Source organism: Suncus etruscus, chromosome 18 (assembly GCF_024139225.1).
Source record: "Suncus etruscus isolate mSunEtr1 chromosome 18, mSunEtr1.pri.cur, whole genome shotgun sequence".
NCBI classification, from domain to species: Eukaryota; Metazoa; Chordata; class Mammalia; order Eulipotyphla; family Soricidae; genus Suncus; species Suncus etruscus.
In genome coordinates this window covers 21,120,035-21,136,691 of record NC_064865.1, presented here as the reverse complement: position 1 = coordinate 21,136,691, position 16,657 = coordinate 21,120,035, and the positions used below count along the sequence as shown (strand labels likewise).

At 43.9% G+C, this 16,657-nt stretch overlaps 2 protein-coding genes and 1 pseudogene across 2 annotated transcripts in view; 2 read left to right on the top strand and 1 right to left on the bottom strand.

Annotated features, from left to right (window-relative positions):
* TFB1M (transcription factor B1, mitochondrial) overlaps window positions 1–16,657 on the bottom strand; it is a 52,052-nt gene that overhangs the window by 9,313 nt on the left and 26,082 nt on the right. The window contains exon 5 of the mRNA XM_049765401.1: window positions 10,518–10,637. Coding sequence (XP_049621358.1) covers window positions 10,518–10,637 — 120 coding nt within the window. The remainder of the gene's footprint in view (window positions 1–10,517; window positions 10,638–16,657) is intronic.
* CLDN20 (claudin 20) lies at window positions 4,763–5,413 on the top strand. The gene has a single exon (XM_049765432.1). It carries the CDS (start codon window positions 4,763–4,765, stop codon window positions 5,411–5,413), a length of 651 nt encoding a protein of 216 aa, XP_049621389.1.
* On the top strand, window positions 12,627–12,744 carry LOC125996623 (uncharacterized; annotated as a pseudogene).

Here is a 16,657-nt window from a genome sequence, read left to right as displayed (position 1 = left end):
AAAATCACAATATTTTTTGGGAGGAGGGGCCTTTCTTTGCATGCAGTTGACCTGGGTTTGATCTCCGGCATCTCATCTGGTCTCTTTAGCACTGCCAGGAATGATTCCTGAGTGCAGAGCCAGGAGTTACCCCTGAGTATTGCTGGATATGGACCCCAAAAAAATAAATAACAAAAAAACAAAGCCAATATAAAACCCAACACACAAATTCACAATATTATGGATCTAAATCCTATTCCAGCTATTGACTCTTTATTTGTCCTTTGTCATAAGATTTCACTTCTCTGGGCTTTAGTTTTGGCATCTGTTAAATGAGGCTCCCTGTTACTGAAGGGTTCCCCAGTGATAGCCGACAGTTTCTCAAGCATATCAAAACCTGCTTTATAAATGGTGGGAATCAGAGCCAGATGTTAATAGCTAGAATTTGTAAAAGTTACTTGAAGAGACGGTCTCCTTTCAAAAGAAGAAAATTATCCAGCAGTCATATAGAGGTCAGAGTTGTTTTTTATTATTATTGACTCTGAAACAGTTTTTGTTCATTTGCTCAAACTTTATAGTAACCCCAGAATGTAACATCCGGGCAGTGAGCTGGGCAGAGAGAATCTGGGCCCTCTTAGGCTGACTTGACAGAGAAGACAGAAACCAGAAGTAAAGACACTTTGAGGTGAGGTGGGAGATTCCAGATCTACTTTAAGGTTTTTGAAACAAAATGCTTTGTTGATGGAATGGAAATCAAGGTGCTTTTGTATTTGGCTTTTGAGCCACACATGGCTGTACAAAGGGCTTCCTCCTAGGGGTCATTCCTAGTGGGGTTCGGGGGACCCTAATGGGTGCTTGAGATTGAACCCAGATTTGTGTGCAAGGCAAACACCTTACCCACTGTCCTCTCACTATGAATCAGGATGCTATATAGACACATGAAATGGAAGATGCCAGACTCCATGGGTGTGGGGGAGCTGAGAAGTGTGTGTGTGTGTGTGTGTGTGTGTGACTCAGAAGTAAACCCTGAGCATCGTGAGGTGTGTCCTACCTGCCATTCTATTGCTTCAAGCCAAGATTTGAAGTCTTAGGGATCAAATTCTATCAGATTCATTTTTATTTTTTTAAGTTTTGGTTTTTGGGACACCTGGCAATGCTTAAGGACTACTCCTGACTCTACATTCAGAAATTATTCCTGGCAGGCTCAGGGAACTATATGGAATGGCAGGAATTGAACCCAGGTCAGCCATGTGCCAGGCAAATGCCCTGCCCACTGTGGAATCACTCCAGCCCAAATTCTACCAGATTCTAACCCAACAACTGCTTCTGGGACATCTTATTTCTTTTCTTAAAAAAAATTTTTTTTTAAAGAATGGTCCTTTTGTGTGTGTGTGAGTGTATGCTTAACTAAGTGTGTGTGAGTGTATGCTTAATTAATTTTTCATAAGTCATGATTTCAGACACAAGCACCAGAATAAAAAGAGAAACTCCACTCTCATATAGCCAGAGACACAATTGAGTTAAAATATTTTCACCATGCTCTTTAAGTGGGGACAGAAAATAATGAACTCTCCTCCAACACAGATAAAAATTCAAATCATAAATTATAGCTGTGGACTAAAAGCATCAGATGCAAGAAAAGCAGGCCCTCTTGTGAGCACCCAAATAATTCCTCCTCCTCCTCCTACTCCTCCTCTTCCTTTATGGGGCACAAAAGCATTTTCAGCTTTTCTGGTCCTGCCAAATCCTGGTGTGGCGACAATTCCCTCTGCTTTCGTCCCCGCCTCTGCTTTCTTGGTTCTCCCCCAGCTCAAAACACAGGGGATGGAGAACCTGGTGTTTATCTGCTCTCATAGTCAGCACTTTGTACTCGCAGACTCTCTGGGATTCTTGGCCGGTTCACTTGTTGGGGCTTCATCCCCATTGTCCAGAAGCCGGGAGAGGAATCTTGGGAGTGCAGGTGATCTGTCCCCCATCATGTAAGGGGGTGCAGTGGAAGACACCCACTAAAGGGAGCCGAGTCATTAAAGGCTACCACTGACACGAGGTACAGAAAATGAAAAGCTTTTATCATTCTGGGCTCAGACACCTCAGGATCTTTTGAGTCTTACTTAGTTCTTTGAACGGTAAGTCGTAAGCCTGTTTGTATGTTTGAGTCCTCCCATGAATGAAGCTTGAGCCTGACTTTCCTATGTTGAAGCATTTCAAGAATTCATACATGTTCTATCCACAGGCTCCATTCTGGATGCAGAGCTCTGGATACGCGAGATTTGCTCAGAGACGAGAGCCAAGTTTGTGTGTGTCTGGGGGTGCGTGGGGGAACACTCTGTGTTTTGTTGGACTTTCACAGCATCTCTCTCCCACCACAGCCTGACTGTAGAGACAAAGTATGCCTTGATTCTCTACATGACAGAAATCTGAGAGAGCTGGCCCCACAAAACGGTGACATGTTGTGGTGGGGGGATAAAAGAAAAAGAAAAAGACCATGGAGCAATTCATCAGAGACACCAACAATGAGTTTCTACAAAAGGAAGCAAGAGAAGTGTGAGCTGTGTGAGCTGTGTGTTTGGAGGCCAAACCCTTTCTGAGTTAGTTCCCTAGGCCCAATGGGAGGTGTTAAGTCCAGGTCAATAGGGATAGAGCTTGGGACTAACTTTGCCATGTGGCGCTGTTGACACTGATCCTGCTTCTGAGTGATTCTCATCATTGTCAGGGCCTGTCCATTGAGATGAACAAGCTGCCTGCCAGTCTGAAAGGAAGAGACTTAGGAAGTATCCTGGCTCAATGAGAAGGGAAGAGTTGTAACTGGGAAGCTGAGCACTATCTGTCTTACACAGATAGCACAGTTACTGGAAGAAATTAAAAACTGTCGAGCTCAAAGGCAATGAGCTTCTCCCATGAAGAAACCCTCTGCGGAAAATGTCTGGGAGGGTGGTAATTTAGGGAGGGGGGGCTGCTGTCTGCATGCTAAAACCCAAAACTTGAAAACAGTTATTATCAAATTATAAACAGGTGCTTCCATTTTTTTCCCCTTCTTCGAAAATTGTAGAACTTACTTTCCTTGGGGCGTGGGAGTTGGGGATGGGGAGAATTGGATTATATCTGGCAGCACTCAGGGGCTACTCCTGGCTCTGTGCTCAGAAATCGCTCCTGGCAGGCTCAGGGGACCATATGTAACTCTAGGGATTGAACCTAGTCCATCCTGGGTTGGCAGCATGCAAGGCAAATGCCCTACTGCTGTGCTATCACTCTGGTCCTAAAACTTGCATTTTTAAGGAGAGGCACACAAAACTAAAACAATGACAGTCAGACAACCTTGGGTTTTAATTTCTGGGGCTGGGGTGCGAGTGCAGCGGGGAATGGTAGATTCAGGTTTGATCTCCAGCATCCCATACGGTCCCCTGAGCAGCACCAGGAGTGATTTCTGAGTGTATCACCTGAAGAAACACCAGAGCATCACTAGTGTGCAAAGACAAACTAAAAAATCAATTTTCACATGATATCAAAGAAATAAAAATACTCTTAGTGATTTTATTTTTGGTTTTGGCTTTTGGGCCACACCCAGTGATGCTCAGAGATTACTCCTGGCTATGTGCTCAGAAATCGCTCCTGGCTTGGGGGACCATACGGGATGCTGAGGGATCAAATCGCAGTCCGTCTTAGGTTAGTGTGTGCAAAGCAGATGCCCTACTGCTTGTGCCACTGCTCCGGCTCCATGGGTGAACATTTTATCCAAACCAGATACTATCCTGTCCTTAAGCTGCAGGAAATGTTGTGAACCCACAGAAGAGTTAGAATCACCCTCCCCATCTCCAGAAAGTAACACTGCAGCGGACTGATCTTGCAAGTCCAGTCTGAGGCAGGTGTTTGAGACTCAGAAACTGAGGCTTGCTGGAAGTTCAGATGATCTCTAGGGCTCTCATTTAGAGGAAAATAAAAATAAAATGATTCAAAACAAAAGGCAGAACAGCTCTGTCCCTGCACCATGATGGGTGTCCAGTCGGGTCTCCTCTCATAGACACCTCAGGATTGCTTGTTCCTTGCTGCTTTCCATCTTGTCACTGTTTTTCCCACACAGAGCTACTTCTAAATTGTTCCCAGTAACCGGTTTGGTGTCTGATGCCTCCATTGGGGTCAGATACTGGACTTCTGGGCACTCAAAAGGATGTCAGCCACCTGAGAGCAAAAGACAGCGGCTGCATTGTTCCAAGTCCTGGGACCTGGGTCCCGAAGTGAGCGAGTGCTGCCCCAGGTAAGCCTTCTGCAAGAGGTAGTTACAGGGCAAACTGAGTTGTCTTGAGGAGAGAGCAGAGAGGAGAGAGGAGAGAGGAGAGAGGAGAGAGGGGGAGAGAGGAGAGAGGAGGAGAGAGGGGGAGAGAGAGAGAGAGGGGAGAAAGAGAGAGAGAGAGAGAGAGAGAGAGAGAGAGAAAGAGAGAGAGAGAGTGTGTTTGGGGGGATGTTAAAAAAACCCAAAATAATGATTTGCAATGCAAATTCGGGGGTTACTCCTGGCTCTGTACTCAGAAATTACTCCTAGCAGGCTTGGGATAATAGGGCTAGAACCCAGGTCGCTGTAGGCAAAAATCCTCCCGCTGTGCTACTGCTCTGGCCTCTGTTACTAACATTATTTTTTTCACTCCCCCAGCCCAGAAATTGCTTGTCTCAGACCCCTGGTGGGCAGAAGTCTAGCTTTGAAGCTTGGAATTGGCCTTGATCTTCCTTTCCTGCACATCCACACCGCACAACCTGGGGCTCTTCTTGGGTGGACAGAGGCACTTGCAACATGGCCTTGGCGCACCTCCAGCTCAGTATGTTTATGCTGGCTGTATCAAGTACCTGTGGGCTGCTGGTGGCCACGCTGCTGCCCAGCTGGCAGGTGAGCATGGTGACGGGCGCCAGCATCATCACAGCCGTGGCGCAGCTTCAGGGGCTGTGGCTGGACTGCACGGTCCTCAGCACCGGCCTGTTCAGCTGCTCCGTCCACTCCTCGCTGCTTGCGCTCCCACTGCACGTGCAGGTGGCGCGGGCGTCCATGGTTCTGGCCTGTGTGCTGGCTGCGCTGGGCATCTGTGTGGCCCCTGTGGGCATGGAGTGCACCCGCCTCGCAGAGGGCCGGTGCACCAAGCGTCGGGCGGCCCTGGCTGCAGGCATCTGCTTCCTAGCGGCCGGGCTTTTGGGCCTGGTACCCACTGTCTGGTACACGTGGGAGATGGTGGCCAACTTCCTGGACCAGACAGTGCCGGAGAGCAACAAACAGGAGCCAGGCCGGGCGGTCTATGTGGGCTTCGTTTCGGGGGTGGTGCTCTTCGTCTCTGGCTTGGTTTTCTGCGCGGCAAGGGTGAGGAATCCAGAAGCGGCATGGCTCCATCCACCCAAGTGCAGCTCGGGAATGCAGGGAAATGCCGCCGCCTACCACCTCAAGGATTACGTGTGAGCGCTGTGTCTGTGAGCACTGCGGCCCCAGCTATATTGTCCAGCTGCAGTTTGAGAAAAAGCCAAACCACCACGGAACTGAGTACAGTGGAGAGGATGCTTGCCTAGCAAGCAGCAGCCCCAGGCTCGATCCAGGACATCCCATATGGCACCCAGAGCCCCACCAGGAGTGATTCCTTTGTGCAGGGTCAGGAGTATCCCATGAACACTGCTGGGTATGGTCCAAAACAAGCAGACATACACCAAAAAAGGAGTGTGAAAATAGCAGGCAGAGCATTTGCCTTGCATGTGACTGACCCAGATTCAATCTCCTGCATCCCATATGGTTCCCCAAGCTCACCAGGAGTGATCCTTAAGCACAGAGCCAGGAGTAAGCCAGGAACACTGCTAGCAGTGGCTGCTTCATGAAAACAAACAAACAAAAAACTCAAGCTTCACTTTCTCTACAAAGGACAAAAAGGACAAAAGCCCCTTCCACAATGGTGATGAGGTGGTTTCAAAGGCCAAAGGACTATCTTGTACCATCTTTATCAGTCTAAAGAGTATTCTGCATTTCTTGCTTTCACTTTTCACTTTTTCACTGAAAAAGGTTCTGTTGCTACATAGTGCAGCTACGATGAGTCTTCCTTTCTGAGATAACCTGCTGATAAACTCCCGAGCAGGCACTTACGTAACTCAGATCCAGTGGACCACTGGAACTGGCTGTAGCCAGGCATTCTAGGGCCTCTTCCACCTGCTTCCGTCTTCAAGCCCCATTTTTCAGCAGTGACAGACAGAGAGTCCGGGTCAGAGGAGCTGCTCGCTTACCCTATTCAGCTATGGCTAAACCAGCCCAAGGGCCACCTCCTGCTCCGCTTCACACAGATGAGAGCTGACAGTGTGATGACCTTCGGCTATACACAGGAAGATGAGTCACTGGCCAGTGCTAACTCACCCAAACTTCTCGGATGACTGATGCATGAAGGCAGCTCAGTGGTAAAAGGTTTGTTTCAAAACACTCCAACTAGGGCAGCAGCCATATAGCAGTGTGGAGGGCACTTGCCTTAAATGCGTCAACCTGAGTTCGATCCTGGGTATCCCTTAGGTAGGGACCCTGGAACCGGCCAGGAGTGGTCCCTGAACCAGGAGAAACTCCTGAGCTCCACTGGATGTGGCCCCCAAACAGCAACAAAATATGCTCCAAATGCTCTCATCAGCAACTAAATTCTCCAGATGGAACTCATTTTTTATCCAAAAGTTAAGATTGAAACTTAGATCGCATCGATTAGTACTTGCGCGATAAAGTTATTTTTAAGTTGTTATTTTCACTCTAGTCCAACTCACATTAGCAAAAACATTGCTGGCTTTATAAATAAGCTGCTTCATTTAACTAATGAAAGTAAAAGCAATTTTAAAGTATGAACAATATATTTAAAAAATATGAATTTAGTCATCTTGTGTGATTAAAATGCCTTTATAAAAACCCAAAATCATATTTCTAATGTGCAATGGAAATACTTCACAGTTATTCTAGTTTTATTTGATGATTTAAGCTCACTCTTCACAATATGATGATAATGAAGAGAAAAGCAATTTCTCAGTTAATAACTCAGGATGTGGGGAAGAAAAATTTTGATTTGAGTCAATAACTTTCAGTTGTGCATAAGGCAATAGGGATTAAAATATTTCATACCTATTTCACCGGTATAGCATCATTATTTTCTACAGAGGTGTCATTAACTAGTTGCAAAGTAACCTTCAATAAAAGGGCACTACACATCATAAGGAAATTAGAAAAGGAATATTCTAAACAGTCATTTAAATGATTCAAGACCATGGAGCGAGGTCAAGTGGGAGAGCACATGCTTAGCATGTGCTAGGCTTGAGTTTTGATCTGTAGCGCCATAAGTCCACTTCTCCCTGATGACCCCTACACGTACATGCACACATGCTTGCACATACAAACACATATACAAATACAATAGATACTCATGTATATAAATACAGTTTTAAACATACAAGTGCATACATATATAAAACACATAAATACATATACAAAAATACATATATGAGGGGCCGGGAAGGTGGCGCTAGAGGTAAGGTGTCTGCCTTGCAAGCGCTAGCATAGGACGGACCGCGGTTCGATCCCCCGGTGTCCCATATGGTCCCCCCAAGCCAGGGGCGATTTCTGAGCACATAGCCAGGAGTAACCCCTGAGCATCAAACGGGTGTGGCCCAAAAACAAAACAAAAAAAAATACATATATGTGTAAACATACAGATACACAGAAAAGAAATACACCTACTTCTTTACATACCGTATTTTCCAACATATAAGACGACTGGGCTTATAAGATAAACCCCTAATTTTACAGTTAAAACATAAGATTAGGCCTATATTCGCTGTATAAGACAGAACGTTCCTGTGCTGCAACTGTATGTACCACAGTGAGCCAATCACAAGCAAAGGTTCAAAGGTTCTACTTTGACTCTGGCCAATCTTAACAGGCTTTTTACAATGTAGATTTGGGTACAGAACATTGTCTAATTTGCATGCATAAAAAGCCTGTTTGGATTGGCTGAGTTAGAGAGGCGGTCCAAGAAGCCTTGCAGTGATTGCTGCAGGATCGAGTTGGAAAATTCGTTTCGTGGCAATATCCAGACATTTTCGTTTAGCTGCATATTGAAACATTTTTCAGGATATACTCAGCATATAAGACGACCCTGATTTTTGGTTGACTTTTTTTTTCATTTCAAAAGTCGTCTTATATGCCAGAAAATATGGTACATATATCCAAAACCATTGAAATCACTGCTTAAACAGCTCCTGTGAGTGGTCAAAATGTCACAAATCCTGCAAGATGCCAATGAAAGAAAGAACTGCCTTGACAGCTACAGGCTCCTCTCATTTTACTCAAGCACCTCACGGGTCTTCTATGCTACTGCCCTGCACTGAAGGCTCACTTTATAGATTTCATTTGTCTAGAGCATTTCAAAAGTTAATGTCTATTTTATTAGGCTTTGGAGCCTTTTTCTCCTAAGTAGATATAGGAATATTTCAAGTGCTCAGAAAAATAGTCAGTCCATACAAAACAATGGTCTGATTCCACCCGGCAAGGAAATGGAAAGGCAAAATTAACATTTTCTAAATTAAAATGTACATATGGGGCTGGAGATAGTGGGCAGGGCGTTTGTTTGCCTTGCATGAGGTTGACTTGGGTTCAATTCCCAGCATCCCATATGCCCCCCAGGAGTGATTCCTGAATTCAGAGCTAGGAGTAATTCCATAGCACCACCAGGTGTGGCTCCCAAACAAAACAAAACAAAGCAAAACAGCAAACAAAAAGAATATAGGAGATTGTTTTTCTGCAGAGGATTTTGAACTCGGATTTTAGAGACTGAACCAGAGAGGCTGAAGAATCTGTTGTGGAGGAATGTGAACACATTTATCTGGTTAAGGTCGAGTAGAAGCAGAAGGGACAGAGGATTCTAGCATAGTAAATGGGAATCTGCCCTTCCAGTCACAACCAAGTGAAATCCTCCATTTCTGAATCAGTTTGCTCTGCACCGAAGCACTAAGTCTGATTAGTCTTCTTCTGAGACAGACTAGCACTGAGAAACTAGAAGCCTCCCCCTTTTCTCGCCTCAGGAATCCGCTTCTGCTTCTAATGCAGGGATTAGCCCATTTCACTGTGTGTTGTGGTTATTTGTGTTATTTATGACTCTGTTCTATGTTTGGAGCAGTTTAGCCAGAGAGACAGTCTCAGGGTTATTTTGCCATCTCTGCAAAAACTTTCCCCTCCCTTCCTAAAGTTAGCTTTTCAAAAAAATTCACTCACATAACCGCCAGTCAGATCTTTCTTGGCTCTCCTTGGGGTATTTCTGATCTACCTTAATAGGGCAAAAACTGCTTTAAGCAGCAGAGATATTCTTTCAGGAATAAAATTTAAGCATTTGATTTACTTTTTCCTCTAGCAGATCTATCATGTCTCCTCTTCCATCTTGAAAATGACTTTCCTAAATTATACATTCAATTCCCTGTGTGCTGCATTTGCAATGTGATGAAAAACATGTAGAGAATAAAATATTTGCTACCAGTAGGCTTAATTTGGCAGAAAGTGACCATATCTAAATACAAAGAGAATCAGAGCAACAGCTAGCTTTTATTAAAATAATAGAGGCCTCAGACCCCGAGGAGACTAGCACTTTCAATGCCACATAAATGCAGTGCAAAGATGGTTCCTTGGCTTTCTTCATGACAACACAGAGTTCTAGAACAGAGAATCCCTGGAAGTACAAATGTATTTGATTTCAAGATGGTTTGTTAACCCTCTCTACTTATCAAATTCTTGCTAGGACATAATGAGGATTTATTTTCTTGGAATAAGTTATTTGCCTTGTCTTGGAGATTCTGAAGAGAAATAGTATTGGGATCCAATTACCTGAGCTTGATTCCTGTCATGTGGCTGGAATCACGGACGTGACAGGAAAGAAGCTGCAAGATGCTACACACAGCCAGAGCAGCAGCAAGCCATGAGCAATCTGCTAGTCCCTGGCAGGGAAATGCCACACCTAGTGGGGGCCTTATTCCTGTCGTGCCCCCAATTCTGCCAGCCTGCTGGCTTCCCACACACTGGGAGCCTATCAGATATAAAGGGAGCAAGAGGAGAGTTTTCCTAGCACAAGTTTCGCAGCAGCGCAGTCAGCACAGGCTGTGTTCACAGAGAACACCAAGTACCGGCTTTTCAATTCAGGAAAGGAGTTGCTGCTTCTGCAACGAACACACAGCAATTGAAACTTAGCTTTACACGGGGCTATTTTTCTCACAGTTCCTGTATCACTAATAGCATTGTCAAAGTAAGTGGAGGGGAAAAATATTCACAATAAACAATGTAATGAAACTATTAGGTACCTATGAGAGATGGTAGCACTTATTGGTTTCTGCCACAGAACTTATATTCTGTGATGGGAAATTGTTCAGTGTAAAAGGGGGTGAGAGGCTGGATCAATAGCACAGCAGGTAGGGTGCTTGCCTCACACAAGACCAACTCAGATTCAATCCCCAGCACTGAGGAGAGATTACAACTAACAGGCCGGATCTAAGATATAAAGCAGGCAGGCACTCACCTCTGGTTTGGGTATAAAAGCCCGGCCTGGTATTGTCAAGATGTGCTCAACATGACAGAGGTACTGGGCCATGATGGAGAGGCGACTCCGCTGTTTGCTCCCGGTGCTGGCTGTGAGTCTCTGGAGAAGGACAGGAAGGAGGAGGATTATCAGCAAAGAATGACTCCAGTCTGCTCAGGTGGAGAAGGGCCAGCATTCTGTCCTCTATGAGGCCCACCAGAAAAGCAAGGATTATCTGCTGCCTATGTAACTGCACTCAGGACCACTTACTTCCATTAAGGGAAACACATCTAAGAATCGTGGACTGCACCATATATAAAATACAACCAAAAAACCCTGAGAAGGATGGATATCTCCCCTGGCACTGGCTGTTGGAAATTTTCAACCCTCTATTATGTTCTGTACGAGGATATCCTATATAAAACAATCAACAAATAATTGACAAATACGTTAATCTGCATAATGATTAAAGCACATTGAAATATTAAAAAAACTTTAAATTCCAGATAAACTGCATATGGAAAAACAAAGGGTCAAGAAGAGTCAGGGCAGGGGACAGAGAGATGCTATGATGGATAAGGCATTTGCCTAGCATGTGACTAAACTCTAGTTTGATCTCTGGCATCTCATATGGTTCCCTGAAACCCACCAGGAGGGATCCCTGAGTGTAATGCCAAGAATAATACCTGCTGGGTATGACCTCCAAACAAAACAAAAAGGTACATCTCTCTCTCTCTCTCTCTCTCTCTCTCTCTCTCTCTCTCTCTCTCTCCTCTCTCTCTCTCTCTCTCTCTCTCTCTCTCTCTCTCTCTCTCTCTCTCTCTCTCTCTCTCACACACACACACACACACACACACACCAGTATCAGTGCTTCCCACTGGCCCTGCCAACACCCCTCTATTCTGGATTTCCAAAGTTTTCCTTCTGCAATGTGCTTTCCATCTGGAATCATCTATATTTTGATTAGAGGTGAATCATTTCTTGAACTTTGTTGGGTTTTCCTCATTCTTTCCTCTCCTATTTCCTAAACAGATATTTGACTCTCCCCTGGCCCACTCCCCAGAGAAACAAATAAAAGAATTGGAATGTTTTAGGACATTACTGAAGAAAGGCTGGATTCTTTGTGTTAGCAGAAGGAAGGCAGGATGGGACATTCTGGTTTAGGAAAACTGGGCTACAGTAAACAAACCTAAGCCCATATAATTATTTGGTGCATCAGAGATGTGACAGAGCAACTGTTAATTGGGAAAGGAGGAATCAACCAATATGTGAGACTGATATACAAGCAAGAAAAGTAGATTCTGATCTTGTACCACAACTAAAATCAAATCCCAAGTGAACTGAATGATAAAATGTGAGACTTGGGATTTTAACATGTAAATATCTAAGAACTTCACAGTAGGGAAGGCTTCTGAGAGAAAGCAAAGGCAAACAAACATATTATGGTCACATACTGCTCGATTTAAATGTAATATTTTTTTGGGAGAGAGAGCACAGAGGTTAAGGTGCAGCTTGCATGCACCAAATGCAGGCATAGACCCAGAATAGACATGGTCCTTTGAACATTCTCAATGCAGCCTGGAGGTCCCCAAGCTATGACAGGTATGGTCTGAGGTGTGAGTACCTCCAAGATGACCCAGCTGGTTCCCAATGCTGAGTATGTAAATAAAAATACCATCACATCCCTGGGTCCTAGTACCAAGCTAAAGTTGTCCAAAAGTTGGAGGAGGAGCCTTGAATCCTTCCCCCATTCAAAAATTTTAAATTTGTATTAAAAAAATGAACTATAAAGATAGCCTGGAGCAATAGTACAGCAAGTAGAGACCTTGCCTAGCACTCAACCAACTAGGGTTTGATCCCAGCATCACATACTATCCCCCCGAGCACCCCCAAGAATGATCCCTAAGCTCAGACCCAGCAGTAAGCCCTGAGCACTGCCACGTATGGTCAAAAACAAAACAAAAGCAAAACAAACAAAATACACCTATAAAGATAAGCTATATATGAAAAGTTAAGAATCAAATCTAAGTGATTTATATATAGAATTTATAAGAAACTCCTACATATTAGTAATCAAAAGAGAAGCAACTCGTTAAAAAATTGGGTGCTTTCTATGGCCATACCACCTAAACGTGCCTGATTTCATCTAATCTTGGAAGCTAAGCAGGGTCAGGCCTGGTTAGTATTTGGATGGGAGACTGCCTGGGAATACCGGGTGCCGTAGGCTTAAAAAAAAATGGGTACAATGGCACAACTAATCTGGAAAAGAATGCCGTGCCTCTGAATAGTCCCAGGTAGATCCTCTGGGCTGAAAACTCTGGACCATTCTCAGAATGGGGGTGGGCAGATCCCCCTTTTCTGTCTCAAGGCACAGCAGCTATACTACACTGGAAATCTCCCTGGCATAGAAACCACCCAACTCCACAAATGAACCTCATTAAGACTCTAAGACACCAAATCATTCCAACTCCACAGTTCCTAGAATGCACAGTATAGCACATCCAAATTTTAAAGTACTGACAGTACAAGAAGCACAGTAAATCTGATGGGAAAGTTGCTTAGCAGACCATTGAGCTCAGTAACAATAACACAGAAGGCTCAACTAATACCAACCGGCTCAGTAAATTCTCATACCAAAACCTTAGCTATACAATTGTGTGGCTTACTGATCTAAGTTTTGATGATTTCATATGCCATTTTATTTTTTATTTTTATTTTTTAAAGCGATATAACCATACTTTTATTTATTTATTTATTTATTTATTTATTTATTTATTTATTTATTTATTTATGTTTTTGGGTCACACCCGGCAGCACTCAGGGGTTATTCCTGGTTCTATGCTCAGAAATCGCCCCTGGCAGGCTCGGGAGATAATATGGAATGCTGGGATTCAAACCACTATCCTTCTGCATGCAAGGCAAACGCCTTACCTCCATGGAATCTCTCCAGCCCCATATGCCATTTTATTTTAACAAACAAAATGAAGTACATGTATTTTATTTATGCCTGGTTAGTGGTGGTGGGGCTTATAGGGTAAACTGGGGACAATGGTGGAGGGAAGGGCACTGGTGGTGGCACTGGTGTTGGAACACTGCCCAGAACAACTGTATTATGAACACTTTTATATACGTTATGATATTATAAAAGTAACAATAACAATAGCAATAATAATATGGTAAGACCAGCCCAAAAGATTCATAAACTGGACTCCATCACAACACAGATCAGGGGTATATAAACATTAACCATATGAAGAGTTAATTTCTCATAATGAAGTGAATTGAATTTCAGCAACAAAGTGACCTGCCAGAGCGCAGCACTGGTGGATGTGATGAAAAGAAATGCATATACCCAGAGAAAAAGAGAGTGAGAGAGAGAAAAATCTCTTAGCATACTGGGACATAATCTGGCAGTTTCCAGAAGGCTGAGCTAAGATCCCTCTCCAGGGTGCTCAGGTTTGCCTAAGAACAGCTCACAGACTTTAACAGAAGGCAGCTGGCTGGGAGAGCCACTCCCTGGACCAGTGAAGCAGCAAAAAAAGCAGAGAAACAAAGACTCATAGGCCTGTAAACCGACATGTTCTCTGTGGCAATTCCAACAATAGAGCATTAATAGAGGTGATAAAGTGGGAAGGTAGACAGGGTCCAGGGCTCAGCTCCGAAAACCCCACGATAGTATTAGCACTACTGGGGACCCATCCCTCTCTGGTTTCAAAAACAAACCTCCAAGGGCTGGAGAGATAGCATGGAGGTAGAGGCGTTTGCCTTGCATGCAGAAGGTCGGTGGTTCAAATCCTGGCATCCCATATGGTCCCCTGAGCCTGCCAGGAGCGATTTCTGAGTGCAGAGTCAGGAATAACCCCTGAGCACCGCCGGGTATGACCCAAAAGTCAAAAAATAAAAATAAAAACAACAACAACAAAAAAAAAACCTCCAAGAAGAGCTACCAGTCTGAACTTAGAGACAGAGTAGAAAATTATTAAGGGGTATACAGACAGAATGCCTGTCTTTTATACAAAGACTTCAATAGAAGAGCTACTGTGAATTATGAGTGGATCTATACTGGAGCCGATGAGAATCAATTTTTAGAAAAATATAACTAATAGGGAAAGAGAGAGGACAAAAGGCTTTAAACATGTTTAAACATTATTCTTTCAAAACAGATTCATGAGCTGGGAAAGCAGTGTATGGTGGTGAGGATGAAGGCCCAGCTCTGTAGGCCTTTGTGGCCTGTGGGCCATCATGGGGGCAGCCTTGGTAATTCCCAGCACATTCTTTGGCCTGAAAGGTCACTGAGAGGTCCAACTGGCCAGGAATTTCCAGGGATGCCTGAGCATTGAGGTATGGTGCCATGTTAAGGCAGGTAAAAAACAAGTAAGGCAGATTTACTCCCAAATGTATCTTGCTTTGTTGAGTCAAGAATTCACTGGGCATCTAAAATCTTCCCTGACAAGACAAATGAGACATCCAACACCACCAGCTCTGGGATCCCTCAGGCAGACCTTTGGTTCTAAGGTCCCGGGTGCCTTGTGAGTCATGTCTGTAGCTGTGGGGTTTCCCAACCTACAGAAGTAGAAGGACATTTGATGAGACCACTTGTTAACCTCTCTCAGAGGCAGAGCTATCACAATACGAGTCTCCCCAAATCTCTGCCCAAGATTTAAAACTGGGGACAGAGAAAGCAAACTGAACCACATTCTGCACTCCAGAGGCCCAGTACCACAAGGACCCCTGTGTACTTCTAGGAGTAACCCTCCCCCAGAGCCTCAGCACAGAGCAGCCCCGAGCACCTTGGGGTTAGCCTCATGACTCCCACCTCTCCCCAAAAAGTTTATTTTATTGTTTTTTTTTTAATTATGTTTGTGATTTTTCTTTTAGAGGGAGGGAGGGGGAAGCACACCTTGGTGCTCATGGGCTTTTTCTGACTCTGTGCTCTGGAATGACACCTGACAGTGCTCAGAGGATTATATGGGATACCGAGGATTAAACTTTGACTGGCATTTTATGACCATCATTACCTGTTCTCATCTGCAATGGGACAAATGACATTACTTGGAAGCTGAATTCAAAGCAAGTAATGAATTCCAACTGAGAACATGTAACAAGAATGATACACTTCCTCACAAACAAAATGGACAAGTATATATATTTGTGAGCAACTATTAAAACACAAAGACAAAAAAAGTGGGAGTTGTACAAATTCCAATTAAAAAATAAGTTTATGGCACAAATGGCCAAAAGTGTTTTCTTCTACAGCTTCAAGAAAATAAAATGGGGGAGAGGGACTAAGTTTTATTACTGCATAAAATTCAAAAATTCAAAATGCATAATTGCACAATTCCATGTGGATCTGTAAGATTTAACTCTACCATGAGCAGAGTCTCCAAATTAGAAAACAAACCAAAAAAAAAATCCACATTTAAAATATTTCTTTTTCCAATTTTCCAGCAAGATTTGAATTTTGACTTGAAAAAGTCCATTTGCAATGGCAAATTAAAAGAGGGTTTAAAAAATCATTTTAGCTCCAAAGCTAACTGGTGGGGTGTGGAAGGTCAGCTAACCTGATAACACATTTTAGCAGACACCCATTGGGCCAGGAGAATGTTCCGACATCTCCAGCTTTTTTGTAGGAAATACCCAGAATGTAGAGATGAAAACATGGAATCACATGTTTTCAATTTCAATCAATCACATGATTTCAATTTAGAAGACAGAAGTATAGACACAAACATGTGTCCTTAAACATTAAGAAAACAAATAAATAAAACCAAGCCACAGGGCCTGGAGAAATAGTACAACTAGAACAGTGCTTGCCTTACATGGCTGAGTTGGGTTTGTTCCCCAGGCTTTGTTCCAAGCCCGCCAAGAGTGATTCCCTGAGTACAGAGCCGAGAGTAAACCCTGAGCACTGCTAGGTGTGACAGAATCAAAATTAAATATATAACCTCAAGTCCAAATCAGGAAGTTCTCTGAACATGATAATTTTCACTGCTAGCACAAGAATTAGGTACAGAGATTAAGGTGCTTGCTTTGTGTGCAGCCACCCTGGTTCTAACCCTGGTACTGTGTATGATCCCTGAGTACAGCCAGGAGTGAAGCCCAAGCATCAGAGTCAGGAGTAAGTCCTGAGCCACTGCTGA

Excerpts from the sequence above, each read along its gene's own strand:
- CLDN20 (XM_049765432.1), top strand. The coding sequence starts at position 4,763 with ATGGCCTTGGCGCACCTCCAGCTCAGTATGTTTATGCTGGCTGTATCA.